Source organism: Diabrotica undecimpunctata, chromosome 4 (assembly GCF_040954645.1).
Source record: "Diabrotica undecimpunctata isolate CICGRU chromosome 4, icDiaUnde3, whole genome shotgun sequence".
NCBI lineage: Eukaryota > Metazoa > Arthropoda > Insecta > Coleoptera > Chrysomelidae > Diabrotica > Diabrotica undecimpunctata.
In genome coordinates, this window is record NC_092806.1 from 148837255 (window position 1) to 148863453 (window position 26199).

Below are 26199 nucleotides of genomic sequence, written 5' to 3' on the forward strand. Positions count from 1 at the left end.
CGGGTTTTCAAAAACAAAAGACAAAATTCTGTAAATAAATAACCCTACAAGGTAAAAATCTATTCAAAAGACATTTGCCCCAGAATATATTTAAGAATTATTTTATTTTAAAGAAAAGGAATCGGTGTGGCAAAAAACTTTTTCAAGATAATATTTAAAATAATTTAAAAAAGACTATAATAATCACTAATAATATAAAATGAATAATTAAAAATGGTATTTTAATGTTTTGTTCTGGCTAAAAGAAAATGTAGAATCAAGAGACCACATAAGGAAACAAATTATTGCCGTTGTAATAAGCAAAACGTTTCAGATGGGTAACAGATACAGTGTAGTGGCAAAAATTCAGTGCATACTCGGTAGCTCAGAGAGTTGACAGATCTACCGTGTTGTTACTAGATTAAATAGTTTTAAGATAGTTAGTTTCGTCAATAAATTGTGTCCGATGGATAAGTAAAAAAGTACCAGAAAAACAAGTAACTTTAAAGGAAATGTTTGTAATATTGAAAAATGCCAAGACAGTTTTACGACACTTCACTAAAATTATTATGAATAATTGATTATTGCCCAAAGTTCTTTGCATTAGATATTAAATTATTTTATTTTTGAATACGACTACCTGAAAGTCCAAGTCTATATCTATGTTAATAGTGTTTTTAGGATGTTCTTCAGAAGAACTCGCGTTATTTGTTAGCATGTCGCCAATACTACTGGTTTTAGCCTAAAATAACAAACCAATAAATCCCACTATTAAGCCCCATTAATATTAAATTATATACCTGTATTTTTGTGAATTCCGGCAAAAGATATTTAATATTGTCAAATGCTTTATAAGTATCTTCAATTGTAGATTTTAGTAATGCAGTAATATCTTTAGATTTCTCCTAAAACAGTTTCTATTAAATAAAATAAAACCATGCGTGTTATTTGATTTACTTGTATGATTCCGGGATCTGGTATAGAGTTTTCCAAGTTTTCTAAAGCTTTCGTAGTGTTTTCAGCTGTGCTTTTAATACCAGCCGCAACTTGCTAAAATATTAACCTTTAAGTATGCTAATTTTGATCAGGAAAAAATTTTACCTGTATTTTGATTGGGTCTGGTAAAGACGTTTGAATGCTCTCGAATACTTGTGGTAAAACAGTCTTAATATTTTCCAAATCCATGTTTGAATTTTTGGAACCAGAAGCTAGTGCTTCAATAATCTCTTTTGACTTTGTCTAAAAGATCAATTGTAATAATTACAATAAATACGAAAATTGGAATTTTATGTACCTGTATATCCAATAAATCTGGTACGGAAGTTTGTATGTTATCAAACAATTTTGGCAAACTAGTATTTAAATCGTCTAGTTTCTTTCGCGTTACTTCGAGCTCTGCAACTACTTTATCACTTATTTGCTACAAAAGCAATATCGTTAAGTTTTTTATAAACTTTGATATTATATATTATACCTGTATTTTTTGGGAATCTGGTATAGCTGTTTGGAGTTGATCAAAAATTTTAGGTAAAGCTACGCTAAGTTTTTCAATTGACTCGGTTGATTTTGTAGCTTCAGTTGCTAGTACTTTAGATAGTTGCTGGAATAAAAGTATTTTCGAAAAAAAATATTCTAACCAAAAATAACAAGAACTCTTTAACTAGAAGAGAGGGAAAGAAAAAAACCTAAACCGAAATGCATAATTGGGAAATAAGCAAGAAGTATATCCTAAGAATTTTATTTGTTTTGAATATAAAAGTAGTCAAATACTATATCAGAATAGGCTACAGAACATACTACAATAAACGAAGCAAAAATATACAGATAATTATATCACAGTGGTGGACAAAGCATTACTCAAAATTATTGCAGGAGAATAGGCCGAAGTATGTCTTACAAGACTTTGATTTTAGGAATTTAGGATTTTACAAGTCATTTCTAGTTTTAACAAATTGTACCATGAAAAGCCATCACCGGAGGGTTAAAAAAATCAGAAGAAACAAGTATATACATCACGATGAGTTGGAGAGGATAACAGCATACACTCTTCTGGTATTCGGATACAATGACAAAAAGTAAAAAGTTCTTGTTATTTTTTTGCAACACACTTATTTTCAACAATTTTACCTCTATTTTTGTAGAATCTGGTATAGCACTCTGAATATTTCCAAACGACTTTGGTACAACCTTCACCATTTCATCGATTTCCTTATTCGACTTTTCAGATTCCTCAACAATTTGTTTCACTAGTTTCTACAATAGAGTTAGTTTAAGATCACTAGTGAATAATTATAGTGCATACAATTTGTACCTGTAATTGTACAGAATTAGGTATAACTTTCTGTATTTGGTCAAAAATGTCTGGTAAGCTACTGCCCAAATTTTCTATTGCTTCGGTAGATAGTTTTGACTTTTCTGCTACTGTGTTGGCCATTTGCTACAATTTGTTTACACCTTATTAAAAATATACCACAAATGATTGAAATTATACCTGTATTTTATCTTGTTGTGGAAGAGAATTTTGAATGTTATCAAAAACAGTTGGTATAAATTTAGTTAGACTATCAATGGCTTTGCTTGAATTTGTAGCGTTACTTACTAACTTTTCAGATAGTTCCTATAATATAATATAATCAATTAAACTATGTTACCAACATGCTGGTGTTCTATTACCTGTATTTTCTTTTCATCTGGTATAGACTTTTGAATACAATCAAAAATCAGTGGCAACCTTTCGTTAACTTGTTCAATAGCACTTTTTGACTTTTCAGCTTCAGTTGCTATTTGATTGGCAACTTTCTAAAAACTACAAGCTAAACTTTGCACTACGTTAGTATGAGTGAGAATATTACCTCAATTGTGGAAACATCCGGCATAGACTTATTTATCTTGTTAAACGCAGCTGGTATTACAGAATTAATACTTTCAATTGCGTTGTTGGAGCTTTCAGTTGATTTTGTAATTGTGTCTATAATATCTTTTGATTTGATCTAGAATGTATGGTTAAACAACTGTCTTGGAAGATGCGATATTTTCAAATGCACTTGAAAATAACTTTAGGTCATTACTTTGATATAATAGCTTTAAAATTGGAACAACTTACACCAGAGCATGTAATAATTTTGTGGAAATTACTGTCATGACTTTCAAACGAAATTATAACTGGTTTCTGTAGGGGAGTTATTGCAAACCTATTAAGGAGCCAGATTAAACCTTGGCTTGTTTTTATGAATTTAGACCTAGCTCTAAAATATTCGTTAGAATGTCATTTATAAGATAATATTTTTGTTGTTAATGCACTAAATTTGTACCAATTTCTGGTAGATGGAATGGTGACTGTATTCATTTGTGGAAGTTCTGACAACTCTTATATTGAGAGACATAGACTAATATAATCAAAAACTCAAGTTATATTTAAGTGGTATTCAAGTCATTTTCAAGTTCATTTTAAAGATTTTAACTTACTATAAATTGTTACCTGCAAATCTGGCTGGTCTTTTAAAACCTTAAAGACGTTTTCAATTGCCTTACTTGACTCTGTATTTATTTTAACAATTTCATCTTCAACCTGTTGAATTTTTGATGAATCTGGGACAGAATTTTTGATACTTTTTAAAGCATTGTTGTAGTAATCAACTGTTTTAGTTAACAAATCCAAGATTTTTTGTGATTTTTCCTACAAGTAATAAACATTTTGTTTAAATACGTTTATATTTATTGGTTCATTTTACCTGTAGTTCTATAGGGTCAGCTACATTCGCTTTTATATTTTCAAAAGCGGTATTTGAGCTTTTTGTTACATTCGCCAATATTTCTACAATTTTATTTGTCTCTTTCTAAAATCAGATATGTTAGGCCAAAAGGGTTGTTTGAATTTTATTCTACTACCTCTATTTCATTCGAATCTGGTAACATACTTTGAATTCCTTCAAAGGCTTGTTGGGATTTTCTGTTTGCTAAAGATAGTGAAGCTGTAATATTTGTATAATGATCCTAAAATTTACTTCAATTATTATTATAAAATTACTGTTATATAGCACAAATACCTCGATCTTTTTCGGATCTGGTAAACAGTTTTTTATATCCACAAAAGCTTTATCTGTAGTTTCGGTAACATCTTTAATTGACTCTGATAATTTCTTTGACGTGTTCTAAAATTTTATCCAATATATTATTTGAGTAGATATAAGAAATATAAATTGTGTATACCTGTATTGTAATAGTGTCTGGTAAAACGCTTTCTATATTTTGAAATGCCTTATTGTAGTTCTCTTCGATATTTCCTATTGAATTAATTATTTCTTTGGATTTGCTCTAGAAGTTTAATTGATTTACTGTATATAGAATATTTAATACTTGATGTACTACCTGTAATCCATCTGGTTTTGGTATTATATCATTAATTCTTTCAAACGCTTTATTTGATTCCTCACTTACATCGACCAAAGCTTTTGCAATAGTTTGTGATTTTTCCTACAAAATTAACTCTGTACTACAATAAAAAATAAATTCTAAAGTTATACCTGTATTTTTGTTGTATCTGGTAGAAGATTTGTAATGCTATCAAATGATGTGCTGGACAATTCGTTTGCCTTATTTAAGGCATCGACGATTTGGTCAGATTTTTTCTAAAATATATGTATCTTTAGCAGTAGGTTATATACAAATATGTAGTTAATACCTTTAGATTTAGAGGATCTGGTAATGAAGAATTGATTGCTTCCAAAGCTTTAGTAGAGATTGCGGTCGCTGCTGTTAAAGCTTCCGTTATTTCTTTTGACTTGTTCTATAATGTTAGGAATGCTAAGTATAGTGTTTTTAAATATTTGTTTATCAGCTACTGTATATAAAATATAAAAAATAAGAGATAGGAGATCTGAAGACGTCGTCTTCTTTTAGAAAGTGCGATAAAACATCTAGGTACAATTTACATAATAGGAGACTTAATTGATCAAAAAGGCAAATTTCTAATTTCGAACAGATTTAAGATACAATAAATATCTCACAAAGATATATGGGTATTAACCAGTCTCTATACGTCTGTTTCCTTAAATACAAAAAGACATTTGATAAAGTTCAACATAATTGCCTTCTTCAACTACTTCGGAATAAAAATCTGGAAATAAAAGACGTAAAAATGATATTGAGTACAAGTTGCTTCTATATAGTGGTAAATGAGCTATTGGATGAAATAGTGATACAACAAGGGGTAACTCAAAAGTACTTACTTAATCTGCTGCTTTTTAACATGTAAACAGAAGAGATAGTTTAAAAAGGACTTATTGAAAAATCATCACAGGAACTGTGTTCCTATCGCTATTACATGCATGATTTTGCAGTAATTAAATAAGTTTTAATTTAGATTCCAGGTTTAGGATGCAAGTGGATCCAAATTTTATAAAACAAATATTTCGATAAGTAGTACCACCGATGGATCGTAGTAATGAAATGTAACTTTCATTAAAATTATTGATTAAAACGTCAACAGAATGAAATTGTCATGCCACTGCTTGTTTAACTACTAAGGTAGAGAAGTACAGTATGGAAGTTTGGTCAGGAAGTACCGGGTAATCATTGTGACCTATAAAATATTAATACTGAACACACTTCTACTATAAAATTACGCTAAAGAAAATCAGATTGATCAAAAATTACTAAATTATTCTAAAAACAAAGATAACTCAAGAAAAATTGTAGCCGATAAAAAAAATTGACTTTTAACATGATTACAAAAAGATTTTTTTGTTATCATATACGTAGAAAATAAAATATAAGTACTTGAAATATTAACGGATCTGGTAAACCACTCTGAACATTATCGAAAGCTTTGGTAGATTCTTCCTTAATTTTAAGAAGCCCCTGTGTAATACGATCCGACTGTTCCTACAATAAATGTAATTGTGATTACTGTGTAATGTTGATAGATATATTGTACCTTTATTTTGTTAGTATCAGGCAGCGTACTTAATACTCCATCAAAAGCTTTCGTTGATATATCAGCAGCATTAACTAGGGCATCACAGATCTCTTTGGATTTGTTCTAAAATTATGGTTCCAAAAATAAATATCATCTAAATGATTACCGTTAATAATTTACCTGTATTTGTAAAGTATTCGGTAAAACACTTTTAATATTATCGAACACTTTAGCAAATTTATCATTAGTTTCTGTCAAAGCGTCCGTAATCTTAGTCGAATTTTTCTAAAATATAAACATTGATAACTTTTATATAGATATATGTTTCATGTATATAAATATACCTGTATTGCCAGTACATCGGGTACTGCTTTCTGGATGCTTTCAAAGGCTTCGCTCGACTTTTGTACTGTGTCAGCTAGTGCTTTAGTAATCAGCTGAGATTCGTTCTAAAGAATGTATAAATTTATAATTAATTATACAATTACTTGACAATTTATATACCTGTATTTTTACTGGGTCTGGTAGTACTGTTTTAATATCTTCTAAAGCTTTACTTGAATTTTTTTCTACATCTTGTAGCATTTCTGTAATTTTTTTGACGCTTGTCTAAAATATTAGTAAAAACTATTACAATATTCGTTTTTTATATTATGTGATAGCTACCTGTATTTTTATTGGATCGGGAATCCCACCCTCAATAGTACCAAAGGCTTTTAAAGTATTGTCAGCTGTATTTGTTAAAAGCTCTGTTATTTCTTTCGTTTTCGACTGCAATGTTTTTAAAATTTTGTACAAGTAAGTATTTTGTATTAAAAACTAGTTTTTACCTGTATCTCTAAGGGATCTGGTAAAGCTTTGTGAATTCCTTCCAAAGCTTTATTAGAATTTTCTGCTAAATCGATAATTGAATCAGCAATTTGCTTTGACTTATTCTATAATAAGAGGGAAATTTAGATAGCAATCATTATACCATTTATTAAACAAAATTTGCTATTACCTGAAGAACTTGAGGATCTGGTAAAGTACTACTAATGTTTTCGAATGCTTTACTCGAGATTTCAGCAGATTTCGTTAGAGCGTTTGTAATTTCTTTAGTTTTTTCCTAAAATTGTTTGTGTATGTTTTGTTTTTAAAACAGTTTTGCAACTGAAATATGCCTTTTGATAAAAAAATGTTGTCTTAGTTTTTCTGTGCTAATGTTTCTTATTGTTGTTAAAAAGAATTGAAACCTACCTTGAAAACAAACAGATAGATAGGATAGATAAAGATTCTGATAAACCGATTACCAGTTTGGTTTTCCTCTCAAATGTACCACTATGGAATGATCTAAATAATAAACGATACTGTTTCAAAACCTTCCTGGATATAAGTCAGGCTTTAACTAACAGATAGTTAGATGGATTTTTCAGCAATACACTCAACAACAGTAGGTATATTCGCAGATGATACTGTAATATTATCATCACAATAAAATGCAGACACTGCTACGAAAAATCTATAAAATTGTCTTAACAATATCAAACTTTGACTAAACACATAAAAAATAAAAGCAAATGAAGACAAATCCAAACACGTAACCATCAAAAAGCAACATCAACGTTATATCACGTGAAAAAAAAAGAAGAAGATAGGGAACAACAGATGGATCAAACGCAAGGAAAATCATCAAATTAAAAGAAGTATACTTGGCAATCTATTTCCAATAAAAAGTACTGCAATAAAGAGGTACTCCCAAATAAAGAAGTCTTGAACCATTAGAACTATATTTAAAGTCCTTTAACTTTGTAACGGTTGGTTTCTTGGCTATGTATATATATATATTTTCGGATTGCTTTAGAACAAGAATAATTAAGACTTCTTTCCATGTTTATTTTAAACCAATTTATTGATATGATATGTGGCAAATAGTCCACTGAACAATATTTCTCTTAGCCTCTTCATTTTCATTCAAAAGTGTCTATTGTTTCCTATTTTTGTGAGCATATTTTTTACGTTAGAAATTTAAAAATAATTATTTTGATTCAATTTCGAAAATGATTAAAATGTATGTATAAATTGATTTTATTATTTTTATATTTTGGTTTATCATAGTCCATATAACAGTTGCAAAATTGTTAAAGGAGTACTAGCTTAAAACACATGAAATATTATTTCCAAATGTACCTGTATTTTTAAAGGATCTGGCAAAGAACTCTCAATACTTTTAAATGCAGTTAAAGATTCCTCAGCTACACTGCTTATTGCTTCTGTTATTTTTTTAGAAGATTCCTAAAAGTAGGAATTACTTAGTAAATGATTTCCTAAGATATAGGATATCCATACCTGTATTTTTGTTGGATCCGGTATAGTACTGTAAATACTGTCAAAAGCCTTGTTTGACTTTTCCGCGATATCTACTAGAGCATTACTAACTTTTTTGGATTGCTTCTAAAATTGAGATACATAAAACACTTATCTTTTAAGTTTATTATCATTATATTACCTCAAGTTTGGTAGGATCTGGTAATGCAGTTTGAATACTAGCAAATGCTTTGATAGTATTTTCAGCTGTAGATGCTAAGGCTTCAGTAATTTGTTGGGATTTATTCTAAAAGGTCTTAGTATTTTTGAATATGATAAAGTTATACCAATTTGACAATTAAAGAGTCTTACACGTAGTGTTATCCTCAAGTACACGAAATTTTTATTTGAATTTATGTGTTGCTTTTTAAACTTGTTAGAGAAAAGTACCTAAATTCAGACCCCGGCCTCAAAACGGACCTCGAGCCTTCCTGATTCTTTAACGTGCTGCACTCTGTTGGTAATACCACTAAGCATTAATTTATGCTTTCGCTGCTCTGTATTGAAGCGCTTGCGTCACTCGGTCAGACTGTCGCACAATGAAATGACAACAACAGTTTCAAGCGCCATCAAACAATTAAGACCGACTATTGTTTGATTGTTACTGACAAGATTTTGGAAGGTAAGTGCTAATATCTATATACATTCTTTAACTGGGAGGATTGGAGATCATATTTATATCCAAATTATTTTACTTTGACGTATTTTTATTGTAGAAATGTCAGTTTCCATCGCATAAAACGTATTCTTTTGATTTTCTTTTGATTCGTTTTAGAATGCCTGAGCCAAAGCTAAAGCAGAAGGGGTGAAATCTATCAAAAATTAAAGGATAAAAGTTATAGGCAAGAAAAACTACAACAGCAATATAGGAGAGGCAATACTTATTTTTAAACGTGGAAAACATGCAATCAGATTTAGGTTTTGAGATTCAGGAAGGTGTGACAGTAAATCCATTACTGTATTATCAGGTTGTCTAATTTTCGTAGTTCTAGTAAAACGTTTTACGTGAATTGTGAAATATTACTTAAGTGGGGCGAGTTTTGGAATGAAACTCCTAAATTATATAATATCTGCAAACGAACAAGACTGTAGGGATAAGTATAGGTTCATAATTTAGTATAGTGAATATAGACATACTATAACAAACGGAGAGATCACGACAATAGAATATACCTAAGAAGAACATCATAGTAGCTAAAAATATATAGAAAAACAATGTATCACACAAACGTTAGAAAAACAGTTATATTCAGACTATTTTTCGCAATAGCACAGAAAAAAAAATTTTAAAAAATGTGTTCGTTTACTGGAGGAAAAATCTCAAGTAACGTGTTCGAATTCCACCTAAAAATAACTTAATTTTGTATTTACTATCTTTAATTTGAAAGCTGTAGCTTCAGCCGCGATAATTGTCAAATTGGTAAACTTTCAAATTTATTTTCAATAATACTGATTCAACAATACCTGAAAAGTGGCAGGATCAGGTAATGCTGTTTTTATGCTGTCAAAAGCTTTATTTGACTTTTCAATTGTATCCGCTATCGTGCTTGATATTTGAGTGGACTTTAGCTAAAACCAAGCTAGTAATAATAAAATTCTGGATAGTATTAACTTTTTTTATACCTGTAGATCTGAAGCATTAGGTATCGCCTTTTGAATATTTTCCAACCCAACACTGGTGGCTTCTCCTAGCGTTTTCACATTAGTGGCAAGTTTAACAAAATGTTCCTGGAATATAACCACTTGTTAATACTAAACACGTGAGCCATAAATCTTATTTACCTGAAATTTGCGAGGATCGGGAACCATATTATTTATAGCTAAGAGTGCCTTCACTGTAGCTTCGGAGGAAACTTTTAAATCATCTGTAATCTTAGACGCCGCAGTCTGTAGTTGAGCAGGGTCAACTACAGCTTTATTGATATCGTCAAAGGCTTTGGTAGAACTGTCAGCTACACTTTTAAGGGCAGCGGTTACTTTAGTACACTTATCCTAATAAAATTTTATTTTAGATTACTCCTGCTGCTTTTATAAATATGTTTTACCTTTATTTCTGCTGGATCCGGTATTGAGCCAGTTATCTCTTCCAAACTTTTAGTAGAACTTTCTGCTAAAGATTTTATTCCTTCAAGTATTTTCTTCGATTTTTCCTGAAACTCCAATGGATCAGGAATACTGCTGCTGATATCACCGAGTGTTGTTGCTATTTTTTTGGATGTTTCCTAAAATGCTATATTTTGCAGTTTGTCCGCAACACTTTTTAGTTTTATAAATACCTGTATTTTTAAAGGATCAGGTAGAGAAGCTGTGATCGACTCTAAAGCTTTATCAGAGTTCTCAGCGACTTTTTTTATACTGCTCACTATATTGTTAGATTTTTCCTACAATGTAATTAACAATCCGAAGTGCAATTAGTATATTTAAGTTTCTAGCAAGACAGGTGAAGTTGAAAATATAAAGTTACTAGATTTAGCCAACATTATGTTTTTAAAAAAAATGTAAATTACAAGTTTAAATATTTTATTCACTTTATTATCTTTATTAATAAATAGAAAATTTACCCACCACAAAAGATACAGAACAAAATTTTACTATTTATTGTTATATTTATTTATAGAGAATAATTAAAAGTTCTATAAAAATATTAACTGAATAAATGGCATAAATAATTAGAAAAGACTATTTAATAGAATAATTAATTTGTTTTAGCCTTAAAATCACTACTAAAATACGCGGGAGAATGAAAAGGCTGCAAATTTTGGGAAATACTAAACAAATTGTAAAATCAACTGTTTACGACTAACGTTCTAATGGATAATATAGATAAAAAAAAAAATATTCAAATAATATTCTTCTTGCTGTAGTACATATCCGTACGTGCCTATTCATTAAAAGTTGGTGATCATTAAATATTGGTGATCATTCTGGCTCCTATAAGGTTGTTTATACAGTGGCTCCGAACAATTGAAGCATTTATTTGAAAAACAACACATGTCCATTATTTGCAAATTTGACTTTATATGTAGTAGTAGTTTCTTGTCGATCTCATTCAGTTGTGTAAAAATACCAGATACCCGGAGTAAACTACCTAGGAAAATCGGATAGTTGAAATGTTCTACGAAGATTTGATAACAGCATTAGAAGAAAATAATACAAAGTATACCATCATTATAAGAGATTTCAATGCAAAATTAGGTAAAACTGAAGAAAATACTGAAACTAAAATAGGGATGCATGGTTATGGCACATGAAATGAAAGAAGAGAAAAATTATATAACTTTTTAGAACAACAAAATTTATATACCATGAACACAAACTTGTGGATATCTCCCGATAAAAAGACGAAAAACGAGATCGATTAGTTCTTGTGTGGGAACAAAGACATTTTTGAAGATATAACTGCTCTCAATCGATTCACAACTGGCAGCGATCATCACCTTTTAAGAGCAAGGATTTATATTAAACAGGCGAAAACTAGTAGAAACAGACCACATAATTGTTGTAATCAGATAGATCAAACTAAAATATGACATAACGAAGATGAGTACAGAGAAGTATTAAGAAAAGAATTTGTAGAACATTATCAACAAGGAATACTTCGACATGAACACAATTAATAAAGAAATGCAACGAAAGCTCTTGAAAGCAGGACTGAATGTTGCAAAGAAAACGAGAAATAAAGAAGACAGAATAAGTGACAAAACAAAACCGTTAATGGAAAAGAGACGCAGATTTCTAAGCCAAGGAAAGCGAAACACCAATGGTTTCAAAAAATTGAATAAACAAATAAAGAAGGGAGTAAAGCAAGATTTAAGGATCTATAATGAAAACAAGGTAGAAAAAATAACAGAAAAGAACCGAGGCCTGAGATGCCTAAGATAAAACTTAGGACGGCCTATAATAATCTCATTGAAGGATAAAGATGGAAAGGAAATAAGAAAAAAAAATCCTAAAAGTTACTCAAACATTTTACAGTCCGAGTACAGGACAGTACCTCTAATATTAATAATACCATTTGTGAAATTTAAACTACAGATCAACCACGAAAACAGAAAGGAAGAGTTTATCGAAGGGAAACCATAAAGGAAGCGAAAATATATGGAGTTGCTCACAAAACGCCTAAAGGTGATAAGGATATTTTAGCACGAACAACAGAAGATGACTGTAGGTAAGTTTTTCAATAATAACAAGTCATTTTCTCAATGCTTATGACTTCAATCTTTAGTAGATATAAACGTTACCGATGCTTCTATGTAGTAGCACAGGAACATCGTTCTGACTTACTAAATATGTTTAATAATATGAAGACCAAAGATAAACAGGATTCATATTTATCAAGCCTAATTAACGTTATTTCTATCCAGAGACGACGCAGTCTTATTCCACAAACTGCTCTACCTAACCACAGTACTACTAGTGACAGTGGAAATTAAGATACAAACAAAGCTCGACATCAACAAGGTCCACCACATGTGTCTTCTTTTATGTAGGTATAAAATTTGACTACCCGGGAACGACACAAGTATTTGTGCCAAAGCTCTTTATAGTATTTTTGAAATGCAGATCCGTCGAATTAGAAATAGTTTAGCAATGAGTGGATGTTCTTCAAAAGAATCCCGGGGCAAGCATACAAATAGGACTAAGAAGACACACTCTACTAATATAATAAACATAATAGCTTACAATTCTTCATTCAAAGGCCGCCAAAATCATTATACACGGGGACTGGATAAAAAGAAAATTTATCTGCCATCAGTGTTAAATGTAAAAAATATGTACAGAGCTTTTAAAGAACTTCACCCATAGTACAAGGTTTCTTACTTTATTTAATATAGCATATTTTAAACTCGCTTTAACATATCTTTTTCTTACCCCAGATTTAACACTTGTATATTATGTGATGAAGATGAAACCCAAATCAAACTACCGAATATCGATAAATCAACAAAAAATAAACTGATTTAAGTGAGAAACCTTCATCACGCTAAAGCAAAGGCATTTTATGATATAAAACAAAAAATTTAACATAAATGTCAGCATAGGATGTCAGCACAAGAATAATATTAATATTACGTTTTCCACAACAGACAACTTTGGTACTATGTGTGTACTTTGTATACTATTTGGTGTACACGACATTGGAGACAATATATATACCTATTACGAAGAAATGTCTTAAAGTGGCCAAAATGAAGTAACTTCCATGATATTTTATTATCTACAAGATCATAATACTCAGTAAAATGGTTTTTTTTTTGATGGTTGCCCGGTCAGAACAAAAACTGTGCTGAAATGTACTGAAATTAGCATCAGAGATAAAATACATAAACCTAATACGAGGGCATTCATACCTACCTTGCGACCGTGGCTTTAGTCTCATTTCTCCATTTAAAGTGGTTAAAGTGGTTAATACTGGGGAAAAACTGATTGGGTTCTTATAAATGAAAGTTATAACGATTTATTTTTTAAGAATCCAAAACCAAAAATTTCATTAAAACCAGCATAAATGTACCGGGTACCTGAGAAGTATCCTAAACAAGTTTTAATATATACATCAAAGTTATCACGGCCGATGGACGTTCCACACCATTACTGAAAAAAACAACACCAAAACAAATACCTCTGTAACCAAATAAAGCGAAAAATAAAATAAGTCAACCAAAGTTTCGCCATTTAATGGAGGTAACTAAATATCTCAAGAATCCTCTTAATGAAGAATTTTATCTTAATCTAGAACCAGAATCCGGTGAAACTAAGGACCATACTTCAGTCGTAGAACTGTCTTGTTAAGTTTCTACCGATTTTTGTTTAAAATATCAATAAAAACATGAAATCAACTCGTAAAATTATTTTGATATTCGTATTCCTTCCTATGAATATCTTAGTAAAAGTAAGATTTAAAATAAATTGAAGCTTGGCAGCTTTTCTTGATTTGCCAAAATTTTAATTTTTGGACAAGTGTTGTTTTAGGTTCAAAGAAAAATATTTTAAGAGTAGGAGAAACATATCATAACAATTTACTCTTACAACTGGAATACTATTTTCACCAGCAACGTCAACGCCAATGCACCCTCAGACTGAGAGTTTTGTCTACGCTGATGACCTTGGTATAGCCGTAAAGGGGAAAACACTCACACAAGTAGAGTCGACAATGGAAGAGGCTTTAAACATGATGTCAACTTACTACAAACAAAACTCATTAAAGCCAAACCCTACTAAAACCCAAGTAAGTGCATTCCATCTTAACAACCAACTGGCGCATGTAAAACTGAATGTCTCTTGGGAGGGACAACGCTTGAAACATACTGATAGGTCCAAATATCTTGGAGTAGTACTAGACCGGTCACTAACGTATAAATTCCACTGTCAGAGCACAAGACAAAAGGTTTCTACGAGAAACAACCTTCTCCGGAAACTTGCGGGGAGCAAGTGGGATGCAAACCCCCAGGTCTTGAAGACAACAGCTAAGGCCTTATGTTTCTTAACAGGGGAATATGCTTGTCCCGTCTGGGGTAGATCTAGACACGCCCAACAAGTCACCACAACGTTAAATGAAACATATAGAATAATTACCGGTTGTATGAAGTCTACCCCCCTATCCCTACTGTACCGGGTAGCTGGATTCGCATCACTAGACGACCGTAGATGCGCCTCACAATATGTGGAGAAGTTCAGGCAAACTTTCGATGAAAGTCACCAATTATACGGGTTTGACGAACCGCCAGGAATTAGCCGACTTAAATCAAGGAAAAGGTTTATGAGAAATGTCAGCGTCGAACCACCCGAACTGTTTCCCTACATCCAGAACGACCTAATGGAATGAACCTAGACTGGAGAACCTGGCGGACACTCAATTGCATACGCACAGGCGTTGCCCCTGTAAAACATAACCTCATTAAATAAGGCTTCAAGACAGACAGCGACGCACTTTGTGAATGTGGGGAAATACAGAACCTGGAGCACCTGAGAGTATGCAGACTTTGTCCATCACAGTGCACCCTCGATGATTTATGGCTCGCAAATACAAAGGGTGTAGACGTAGCCCGATATTGGGCAGAAAAACTGTAGTCGGATCCAGACACGAAAAAGTGAAGTACCAACAACGTAAAAACTAAAGTTGTGGCATTTAGTTGTAGCTGTTCTATGAGGATATTTGACAGTTGAAGAAGAAGAACTCAAAAACTTTTTCAGTGTTGAATTTTATTGGTAAATGATATTTAACAAAATTTTGTATACAGTTGGTAAAAAATAAAATGACATTGTAGGAAAAGAAACCTAAACCAATTGTGACCCAAATAAGTAACAATATTTATATTAAACATAAAAATCAGAAAATCAATAACCTTCAAGAACCATAAATTGAATAAAAATTTTTTAAGAAATTACGAAAATAAAAGTATTGAATAAAAAACAAAACAATATTATGGAATGAAGGAAAATCAGAAGATTATTAGAAAAGAAGAATTTAAAGAATTTATATAAGGGTCTATTGTAGTTACGACTACAGCGACGAAGTGAAAAAAACTTTTTATTGTACTGTAAAAGTCACCAATCACGTAAAAATAGATCTGCAGTTTATTCGTATTAAATTTAGCTAATCAGGATAAAATATTTTTTTAATAAAATAAATTTTATTTTATTTAAAAAGTAATAATAATTGGCCAACTTCTAGCAATTAAATATTTTCCTATAATTTTATTAATATGCATATATTTCGATAATATTTGCTATATATCAGTTACCTCCAATTTAAAGGAATCAGAAATATTATTCTGAATCTCATCAAGTATTTTATGCGATGCTTCGGTGGCATTTTTAATTGTAGCAGCAATTTCACTCGATTTTTCCTGGAATTTTTTAACAAAAGTTATTACCATATATTGTAATTTTTTAGTTGTTACAATACCTGTAACTTTAAAGGATCGGGAAGCACTTCATTTATAGATTCAAGGGCTTTTTGAGAGTTTTCTGCTACATTTTTTATAGAATCAGAAATCTGTTTTGACTTTTCCTAAAATTACATTAAGTTAAACGACAATTCTCTTACGTAAATTGTTCTAAAACTATACCTGTAAATGTAAAGGATCTGGGATACTACTAGTAACATCGTCAAGAGCTTTTATAGAGTTTTGTGAAGCAGACTCAATAGCTTGCGAAATCGCTTTAGATTTATCCTACGAAGAAAACAAAATAAAGTTTCTACAAGATACTTAACCATTGATGTACTTACAGTCAATTTTGAAGGATCTGGTAAAACTTTTGAAATGTTTTCAAATGATTCTATGGAAGCTTTTTCTGCATTTTTTAGTGCATCTGAAATAGCTTGCGACTTTTCCTGAAATTTTACTGGATTCGGAATAAAACCTTCAATATTTTCAATCGCTTTTAGAGACTCTTCTGCTGTTTTTTCCAGCGCAACTTTTATTTGATTTGATTTTTCCTACAAATTAGCTTTAAAGGTATTTTCCCTTACTTTATGTAATCAAATTTTTACCTGGAGTTGTGCTGGATTAGGAATAACATTTTGGATATTGTCTATGGCTTTGTTAAAATTCTCAGCTGCCTCAGACATTGCAACTGATATATCTTTGGTTTGTTCCTAAAACTACTAACTTAAAAATTTGCTATATAAGGATACGAGCCCCTGTGATTAAAATTAAAATATTTTTAAAAGAGACTAAAATAACTTAAATAATAGGATACTATAAAAAGCTCCAGATATTTTGCTAGTATATACTATATTCTTCTTCTCTGAGATTAATCTCTTCAATACTCAGCACGGACAGTCCAGGCGAGGAATTTCCTTTCTCAACTGGAAGCATTAAGGAAATTAAAAAATAGAAAATCACCATGAGAGGACCGAGTACTGAACGAACTCCTAAAGTACGGAGGACCAGATCTGACCAAACAACCACCAAAACTAATACAAAAAATAATAGAACAAAACAGAATTCCTCAAGAATGGAAATCAAGCATATCGATACTTCTCTTCAAAAAGGGAGACAAATCGGACCCGACAAATTAGAGAGGAATTAATTTATTAAACACAACACTAAAATTAACAACCAAAATGATAACAAATAAACTGAATGAAATTATAATACTAGCAGAAGAACAACAAGGTTTTAGGTCGGGAAGACCATGCACCAACTCTATATTTATAATGAGGCAAGTGAAAGAGAAATCATTAGAATACAACAAACCGGCATATCTAAATTTCGTGGACCTTAAGAAGGTATTTGACCGGGTCAACTTAAAAGACGTTAACCACTTACTGTACGTAAGAGAGATACCTCTAGGAATAATCAAAACGATCGGAAATATCTACCAAAACAACACAATAAAAGTAAAAATAGAAGAAGAACTAACCGACCCTATTGAACCTGACAATGGGATAAGACAGGGAGATTCCCTGAGTCCTCTATTGTTCAACCTGATTGTAGTAGAAGATGTTACCCCGAAGATGTAAATTGGAGCTGGAAGGTCAGATAATAGAACAAGTGATGGAGTTTAAATATCTAGGCATCACATAATCTAGCTAAGGAAAGCTTAAAACTGAAGTGGAAGATCAAGTGAATACAGCAAATAAAGCCGCAGGTTGCCTGAATAAAACAATATGGAGAAATAAAAATATCAGGAAAGAAATGAAAGGCAGAATTTACAAAACAGTCATCAGACCAATAATGACATACGCGGCAGAAACACGACATGATATACACAGGACCAAAAGGATCTTAGAAACAGCAGAGACGAAAACACTGAATAATGTATGGCAAGACACTATGGGAGAGAGCTAGAAGTACAGATATACGACGTAGATTCAAGGTAGAGAACATCCAGAATTGGGTAAGAAATAGAAGAGTAGAATAAAGCGATCATATAAGCTGAATAACAACAAATAGATTAATAAAGACAGTAAGAGACGGTTCGCCAATAGGAAGACGATCAGTAGGAAGACCACGAAAACGATGGAACGATATCTTACTGAATGCACATTAAAAAATAGACAGAGTCGTGTCCTTATAAACACAAGAAGAAGAGAGGCAGAAGAACTGCGCTTTTAAATCTCGATACATTCAACATCGTGCCCTGGAGATGCATAATAGAGAAAAGGAAAAGTTTTTTGTACCTATTCCTCATGATGGTGAATGAACTGTTACCTGAGCATTGTCCTAGAAATTTGTAGATGTATGGGAGGTTATAGCTTTGGCATGCTATGGAAACACCGCATTTCTTGACAGCATTACGTCTCAACTCAGCAAAATAGGATTCTACATGCTAATCTTTAACACAGTAAGTCAGTTTATGAAGAAACTACTGTTACAATTAGAAGGTTTTATCTCACCTTAATGGAAGAGTCCTAAGTAAACCCCAGCGTCAGCTAAAATGTCTAGTCAGGTGTGAAGAGCTTACATACTAAGCATTTGCTGAAGTCTTGAAGGCTTATACATAATAGATGATATCTATAGAACAGTCAGATTTTAAAGTACAGAGGAAAATCTTCTGAATTTCTTCCTTCAATACCTTAACACCTTACCTGCAGCTGGTCGAAAAGTTTTATTATCGTTTTAGTTCTGCTACATGTAGTTTATATTCCCTTTGTCTGTTTATATACAAAAGTAAGGTTCGTTAACAAGTTGTTGAAAGATATAAATAGTAAGGGTTATTACCATTTTCGGTACAGGCATAAACTATATTAAATATAGATTTATACAGTTTAAAAATAGCCGTTATTGTCCTAATTAGTTTTTGTATATAAAAATTAAATAATCACATTACAAGGAGCTCGTATTTGAGTATTTTCCGAAATTACCTGTATTTTTACCGGATCTGGTAAGAGTTTTTTAATATCCGTAAGAGCCTTTTCAGAATTTTCGATAGTATTTTTTACAGCATCTGCTAACGTATCTGATTTTTCCTACAATATGTCTACATTAAATAAAAACTGTTGTTACATTCTGGCTAAATGTTACCTTTAGTTTTAAGGGATCAGGAAGTTTGCTCGATATGCTGTCAAACGCCGCGTTAGCATCATCAGCGGCATTCTTAAGAGAATCGATTATTTGTTTGGTTTTTTCCTATAAGAACATATCTTAATATTGTTGTCTATAATACATCAACCTGATTTTACCTGTAAGTTTAGAGGATCTGGTAGAGATGGAATATTTATTATTGGATTCGAAGGTTCTACTTTAGAATCAACTGCCTTTGAGGCCTGTTCTTCTTTTTGTCTAGCTTTTTCCTATAATATTTATTTCGAACTATATTTTATTTAAGTGAGTCATAAATTTGCTGTCTGAATAAATATAACGGAGACTAACAAAGATGGTTACTTTAAATAAATAAAAAACTGTATAAAAATCAAACAAATTCATTAATCTAAAAAGTTTTTAATTGACGTAAATTGACGGATCTATAAAATAATATCGATTTTGAATTAAAAAATTTTAAACAGTTTTTTTTTCAAACGGAGTAAACAACTAATAAGGCCCAAAAGTTTAAGCCATTTACATATTAATTATCTGTGATTAATATGATATAAATTATACATTGTAAAAAGATTCAAAGTAAAGGAACTGAAAATCTGAAGCAAAGAAAGGATTTTCATAAAATTTTGCTAACAAACGAGAGAATTAGTCAATTGTGACCATGGAAACCTTAGATTTCAGTTTAAACTTGAAATTCTGTACCTTTTTGGCCTCTAAATTAAGTGAAAGAATTGTACAATACACAGAGGATGGTACAGTATTTACTTTTGGTAAAGAAGCTTTAACCAGCATCTTCTTTTATACTAGTCCTTATACCTATTTTGCTTGTACTGTAGGAATCTTATTTATACCATACTGGTTGGAACAGAATAGATCAAATTATTATAATATAATAAACGGGACATCCCAAGTGAATTGAAGGGTGGCCGAGCTAAGTGGTCTAAGTGAAAAAAAATTAATTTTTGTTTTGTTTTCAATCAATATGATCCTTGTTCCGATGCCAATATCCCCCTAAGAGATCTATGTGCCAACTTCACTCTAGTGGTTTCAAACGAAGCTCAAAGATGGAGCATCCGGCATCATGTATTTTGCTAATTGATCTACGTGCTAGTATGTAGGTTAACGTGTTGTCAATAGTATCGATTATTATTATGTATTTATTTGTAATGTTAGCTGCACAAACCTGGAAAAGCCGTTCCAAAACATGAGGTTAGTACGAGAATTTTAACAGATATTTCGCTTGAAATTTTAAGCCGTACGATCCGTATCTCATGGGCTATTGCAAGTTTTACCAGTTCAACGTAGCGACCATGGTAATTATGATGATTCATCAGACAGTAGACGATGGTGTACCGTAGCTTTTGCAGTTTCAGATGGGCTAGGTAACGTTAAAAGAGTTTGTAAAAAATGTTTTTGGAAATATTTACTATAATAGAGCTCTTAGCCTTTCCTGGTGTTCAGTAAATACACGAAAGTAAGAAAAAAAGACCTATGCACCATGCTACAATTCATTAACCAGGAAAATAAAGCATTTTTCACCTATATTTTAGATTTTTAATCATGTTTTATTTCTGTGGACTTGGACCATTTCCACTTTTTCTTCATTTATTATGAATTACTAAGTTTCTTCAGTGTATTAACACCAAAAATGTTATATATGTTATTTCTGTACTTCTTAATAAAGTGGAATTTCGATAAATAATTATACATTTGTTTTATTTTTTGGATGTTCAAGTTATTTTTGATTTCTGGCAAATTTTAATTTTGGCACTTAAATTACTTAACTCGACCATTCTTCAATTATTTGTACCGCAAAAATATCGCCACCAAAAATCAATATTAGAGTATAGTTCGTAAAGAAAACGTCGAGAAATTTGTGGCAGCTCGACAATGCTTATAAAAAGCTCAAATATTTAAAGAGTAAGACTATTAATACTACCGAACTTTCCGCTAAGCGAACTGCGTCTATTATGAGAACTTCCTACGAGAAAATTAGAAAAAAAAATCTCTCCAAAAGAATGTGATGGTAAAATTAAACAAAAATTGATCAAATGGTGATCCAGATGCCAGTAGTTCTCTTAAGATTTTAAAATGATTCTTAAGATCACGACAAAATGGTGTCAATCAAGTACAGATATAAATGAGTTTTCATTAAAAATTCCCAAATAAAGCTTAGCCATGAAGGTTTTTACTGGAAAGAAATTAAACACATGGACAGGTATTTTGAATTAAAAAATAATTGTTTTAAGATTCAAAAGCATTTAAAAAAAAGAGAGTAGAAAGTTGTTAAGACTTAATAACTTCCTAAACTCAAGTATGTTCTGACGTAGTTTTTAAAAGTATAGATCTAAATGCTACATTAACACGTCTTGGTGAACAAAATAAAGAATTTAGCACACAGAGTTATCTAATTTTGGGCTTCAAGCGGAACGATATATTGTATGTATGTCTCCGTGTTGACAAGGAGTCTGAAGCCGAATATAACAAGCTATACCAGAAGTTCGGTAGAAGGAGAAGAAGGAATAAGATCGAAGTCTTCGAAATGTGGTTCAATTGAAGAGTTATTCGCTTGTCCTAGACAGAACATAGAACCAATCTGTCAATTTGGGAAGAGACATTATAAAAGACAAACTATTAAAAAAAAAGTAAAACGAGCATATTTCATTTACTTCGGCCACATAGCTAGAAAAACGGAGACCATGGAAATATTGGTAGTAGAAGGAAAGGTGGAGGGCCGAAAAACAAGAGAAAGATCTTAAACACGATTGGCAGACCAAATGAAAACTCTGGTGGGAAAATCTCTACATGATTCCGTCCATACGGCACATGATCGCAGCCAATGGAGGCAGCAAGCGAATAATATTTAGAGTACCACCACCTCCTGACAAGGCTTAAGGAATGAGAGGAGGACCAGAAGTTCTATTACGAACACCATCATACTAGTTTTGTATAGCCAAATAGAAAGAAATTTACCGAAACCAACTTATTTAATGAAAGGATGCAATAAATACTGCCATGCAAGAGACTGAAGAGGAATCGAAGGAGGTGAGGGAAACTCCATAGAATCTGTGTATTATGGAATTCCATGCAAAAAATGCAGCCTTTGCTACAAAGGCATCACCACTAAATTTCAGACACGATACTAGTAATGTCTTAGATTAGGATAACGAAGGTGAAACAGAAGTATTGTCAAATCACTCACACAGAGAAGATTCTGACTTATTAGATAATTTTTTTGATGAATGAAAGATGAATCTCTAAGCTAAGGGCTAAGTCTCAATAGATCTAGTCTACTGGCCAGGATCGATCCCACCGTAAACCAATAATCACAATGGAAATAGGGGCCCTTGCGACATCGTAGCAAACTACGATTGCCTAGTAAAGTTACATTGTTTTGAGCCTTTCTTGGAACTCCAAGAAATGTCATTGCCACCTTTGACTAGAAAGAATACGGCCTTAAAGTCGTTCAGGCATAATCCTATGGATGATAGCTTCGCACCATTACCCCCTCGAGTAAGTGAGTCAACCAAATGTCCGAACTTGCGGTTCCTCTCGTACTAAGCAGGATTACTATTGCAACGACGAGTTGTCAGTAGGGTAAAAATAACCTGTCTCACAACGGTCTATGAAAGATTGGCCGCTACAAGCCAGTTATCCATGTGGTAACTTTTCTCACACCTCTTGCTGAAAACTCTTCAAGACAAGCCTTTAAGTTGACGCTCAAAACGAAGCACACAAACGCTAGCCAGGGATCCGAAAGGCAAGCCCTATGGGAACTATGAAACCGACGAACGGCACAGCGCAACGAAACGTCATTAAGTGCTCTTGGCTCAAGAATACCGTGACAGTTGCCGCGTCATGAGTGAACGACGTATGCGTTTCGCCTTACCGAGTAAATAAAGAAACAATAAAACGACGAAACTTGCTTGAAAAAATAATTTAAAATTATTAATATGGATGCTAGTTCTAATAATATGGATTATAAAATATCAATTTTATGTCTCCGTTACCTTTAAACATTAAGCAATATTTGTATTTGTTAAAGAATTAATTTTATTAACCATTTATATACCTTTAAACCAAATGGATCTGATATGAAATCGTGTATATTTTGTTTCGTTTTGTCGATGTTTTCTTGCACTTGTTTAGATTTATCCTAAAATACAATTAGTTATTTTTGAAAACTTAACATTCGATATAAATTTACCAATAGGCCTAAGGGATCTGGTATTGCCTTAGTAGTATCGGTAGCATTACTAGTTGTGGCTTTTGCAGCATTATCCTAAAAATTTTAATTTTTTAGGTTTGATTTTTTCTTTGTAAAAAACTATTTGGATTACCTTTAGGTGGAATGGATCAGGAAGTAAACCGAATTCCACAGATTTTACTTGTTTCGCCGACATAATTTCTTCCTCCACTGGTTCCGGAGAAGAAGGGAATGAATAAGAATGTCCGTTTAAATCGAACATATCTGATAGAGAGTCGTCGGGAGGTGGTTTTGATGGTTTTAAATGAAACATGTCAAATGGCTGACTATCTAGTGATTCCTAAAAATAAATCTTTTTGTATCAACTAAAGGTAATGTTTTACTGTAACCGTCTTGTATCTTGGTATATTGGTTTTTTACTACATTTTCATAAAATCTTTGGTAAATATGTGTCCGCATGATTATATTGTTGGAGCAATTTCAAAGATATACGCAATGACTCAATGTCATAATATTATCACTGATAATAAGCAGAGTGAGTATTAAGTATATGAAAATTCTCAATTATTTCAAGAACATCTTTTAAGAAGTATATAGATTTTGGTTTGTAATACATTAAGATGTTGAATAAACACATTTAATTTGAGTAATTTTTATTAATTTATATCCTGACAGATATGCAAGGTCTGTTAATAGTACATTACTAAAAAATTAACGAAATTAGTATACTATTTATAAAGTCCGTTGAAACATTTTTCTCCGACGCGATTTATAAGAGCAGTTCAAGATCACATTTACCGGTAAAATTAAGTTATAACTAAAGCTCGGATTATAGAATATGCCTTTTTTGCCTATTTTGCCTATTATAACTGTTTTCTGCACTTTTTGCCTTTTTTCGTAAATTCCGCCTATTTGTGCCCTTTTTAAAATTTCATGGTACTACCCATGATATTATTCTATTACTTAACCATTCTATAATAAAATTTTGGGTCAATAATAAAATATCAATGGTTTGTTTCTATAACAGATTTCTAGGAAAATGTACCTGATCGAGACTTGAGGGTTAACTATTTGGAAATCCCTAAGCTTTATTAGTTTATTATCAGTTGTAGAGTCGGTTACTGTATCATAGTTTACTCACAAATTGCTATATCCTAGTTTAGTTTTGTTGCGTATACCGAAAAACAAAGAACACGTTTTAAAACGTTTTAGACATTTGTGTGAAAAGATGACATCTAAATTAAGGCTATGGATCGCACCTTATTCGGAACTTTCTGTAGAAGGAGATGGAGCATTTTGTAAACCATGCGGCAAATCGGTAAGTTTTATTTTTTCTCTTTTTTTCTCGTCCCACAACATAACTAAATTCTAAAGCGGTTTTAGAATTCTAATTATCTTTTTTTAAATTCTCAGATTTCAAGTAGAAAAAAGTACTTTATTGACCAGCATTGTGGAACCCCACTTCATAAACGTAATTTGGAAAAATTAAATTCCTCTAAGTTAGCCCAAATATCTCTGCGGGATAGTTTCGGCAGTTCAAAAAAAAAGGCGGAAGACGCATTTAAATTTGATTTATGCCCAATGATGATTGCATCCAATATTCCTCTATATAAAGTTAATAACCCTAGTTTTAAATGCTTTTTCGAAAAATATCTTAATAACTTACCGGACGAGAGAACATTGAGAAAACATACTGTGGAAAAATGTTATGTGGAATGTATTTCAAAAATTAAGCGGGAGTTAGAGGGCAATTTTTTGTATATTATCGTGGATGAAACGACAGATGTATGCGGCAGGTATATAGCTAATTTAATGATTGGAATTTTGAACGAAAACTTTGCGAGAATACCTTATTTAGTTGCCGTTAAAGAATTGGAAAAAACAAACAATTTAACAATAAGCCGATTTATAGAAGATAGTTTAACAAACCTCTTTTTACCCAACGCTATACCAGTGAATAAAATAGTTTTAATGCTTTCAGAGTCTGCGGCATATATGTTAAAAGCTGCTGTTAATTTAAAAAAATTTTATCCTAATTTAATTCATTGCACGGGGTAAATAGAATTGCTGAAGAAATAAGAAATTTGTTTCCGTTGGTAAATAATTTTATAAATTTTATGAAAAAAGTTGTGGTGCAAGTAGCAAGGTGCAAAAGGGTGCAAGTATCTAAAGAAAGACTTCCCGGTGTCCCTTTGCCGCCTAAACCAGTAATTACAAGGTGGGGAACCTGGCTCGAAGCAGTTTTTTTCCTTTGAACACTGCAATGAAATAGAATTAGTTATGTCAGAATTTGATGATGATATTTCCGAAGCCATTCGAGAAGCAAAAAAATGTTATAAAATCCCAAATTAAAACAGGAACTCGCTTATATCAATGACAATTATTAATTAATAGTTACCACAATTACCTTATTAGAAAAACAAGAGATACATTTATGTGAGTAAGTAAAATTAATAGATAATTTAAAGACGAAAATTAAATCGGCACCTGGAAGTAACGGTCAATTAATTAGGGCTTAATAGGACATTGATATATTATTCAAAATCACCAATATTTTATATGCTACTTGGACGTTTGCTACCTCCGCACCGACGAGGATGAACAGATAAGAAACGCTGTTGACTCATACCAGTGCTGAACAGTTACAATAAATGTTTGTTTAGTGTTTTAGGATTTTTAAATCATTATACTGTCAATATAGCCATAGCCCTTTGGCAACCATTTGAAAATGAGGTAAATATTAACACAGAATCGAATTGTGTTGA

The 26199-nt window shown here is 31.8% G+C and overlaps 1 protein-coding gene across 4 annotated transcripts in view; it reads right to left on the reverse strand.

Annotated features, from left to right (window-relative positions):
• The window catches only part of LOC140440170 (uncharacterized), a 68732-nt gene that overhangs the window by 1680 nt on the left and 40853 nt on the right, over positions 1 to 26199 (reverse strand). For 3 of the 4 annotated variants that reach the window (XM_072530489.1, XM_072530490.1, XM_072530488.1), the window contains 46 exons: positions 23568 to 23774; positions 23435 to 23509; positions 23300 to 23383; positions 19371 to 19481; positions 19213 to 19317; positions 19053 to 19157; positions 16734 to 16838; positions 16470 to 16679; positions 16309 to 16413; positions 16146 to 16250; positions 15982 to 16086; positions 10516 to 10620; positions 10285 to 10461; positions 10022 to 10231; positions 9863 to 9967; positions 9704 to 9808; positions 8382 to 8486; positions 8222 to 8326; positions 8063 to 8167; positions 6897 to 7001; positions 6727 to 6831; positions 6563 to 6667; positions 6401 to 6505; positions 6241 to 6345; positions 6077 to 6181; positions 5915 to 6019; positions 5758 to 5862; positions 4661 to 4765; positions 4503 to 4607; positions 4348 to 4452; positions 4189 to 4293; positions 4026 to 4130; positions 3868 to 3972; positions 3711 to 3815; positions 3458 to 3655; positions 2832 to 2969; positions 2653 to 2778; positions 2471 to 2596; positions 2291 to 2416; positions 2107 to 2232; positions 1454 to 1579; positions 1274 to 1399; positions 1081 to 1218; positions 937 to 1029; positions 780 to 884; positions 620 to 721 (listed from right to left, as the gene is read on the reverse strand). In XM_072530489.1, coding sequence (XP_072386590.1) covers positions 620 to 721; positions 780 to 884; positions 937 to 1029; positions 1081 to 1218; positions 1274 to 1399; positions 1454 to 1579; positions 2107 to 2232; positions 2291 to 2416; positions 2471 to 2596; positions 2653 to 2778; positions 2832 to 2969; positions 3458 to 3655; positions 3711 to 3815; positions 3868 to 3972; positions 4026 to 4130; positions 4189 to 4293; positions 4348 to 4452; positions 4503 to 4607; positions 4661 to 4765; positions 5758 to 5862; positions 5915 to 6019; positions 6077 to 6181; positions 6241 to 6345; positions 6401 to 6505; positions 6563 to 6667; positions 6727 to 6831; positions 6897 to 7001; positions 8063 to 8167; positions 8222 to 8326; positions 8382 to 8486; positions 9704 to 9808; positions 9863 to 9967; positions 10022 to 10231; positions 10285 to 10461; positions 10516 to 10620; positions 15982 to 16086; positions 16146 to 16250; positions 16309 to 16413; positions 16470 to 16679; positions 16734 to 16838; positions 19053 to 19157; positions 19213 to 19317; positions 19371 to 19481; positions 23300 to 23383; positions 23435 to 23509; positions 23568 to 23774 — 5439 coding nt within the window. Of the gene's footprint in view, positions 1 to 619; positions 722 to 779; positions 897 to 936; positions 1030 to 1080; positions 1219 to 1273; positions 1400 to 1453; positions 1580 to 2106; positions 2233 to 2290; positions 2417 to 2470; positions 2597 to 2652; positions 2779 to 2831; positions 2970 to 3457; positions 3656 to 3710; positions 3816 to 3867; positions 3973 to 4025; positions 4131 to 4188; positions 4294 to 4347; positions 4453 to 4502; positions 4608 to 4660; positions 4766 to 5757; positions 5863 to 5914; positions 6020 to 6076; positions 6182 to 6240; positions 6346 to 6400; positions 6506 to 6562; positions 6668 to 6726; positions 6832 to 6896; positions 7002 to 8062; positions 8168 to 8221; positions 8327 to 8381; positions 8487 to 9703; positions 9809 to 9862; positions 9968 to 10021; positions 10232 to 10284; positions 10462 to 10515; positions 10621 to 15981; positions 16087 to 16145; positions 16251 to 16308; positions 16414 to 16469; positions 16680 to 16733; positions 16839 to 19052; positions 19158 to 19212; positions 19318 to 19370; positions 19482 to 23299; positions 23384 to 23434; positions 23510 to 23567; positions 23775 to 26199 lie in introns of those variants that run through there. The other variant, XM_072530491.1, reaches the window with a different exon arrangement.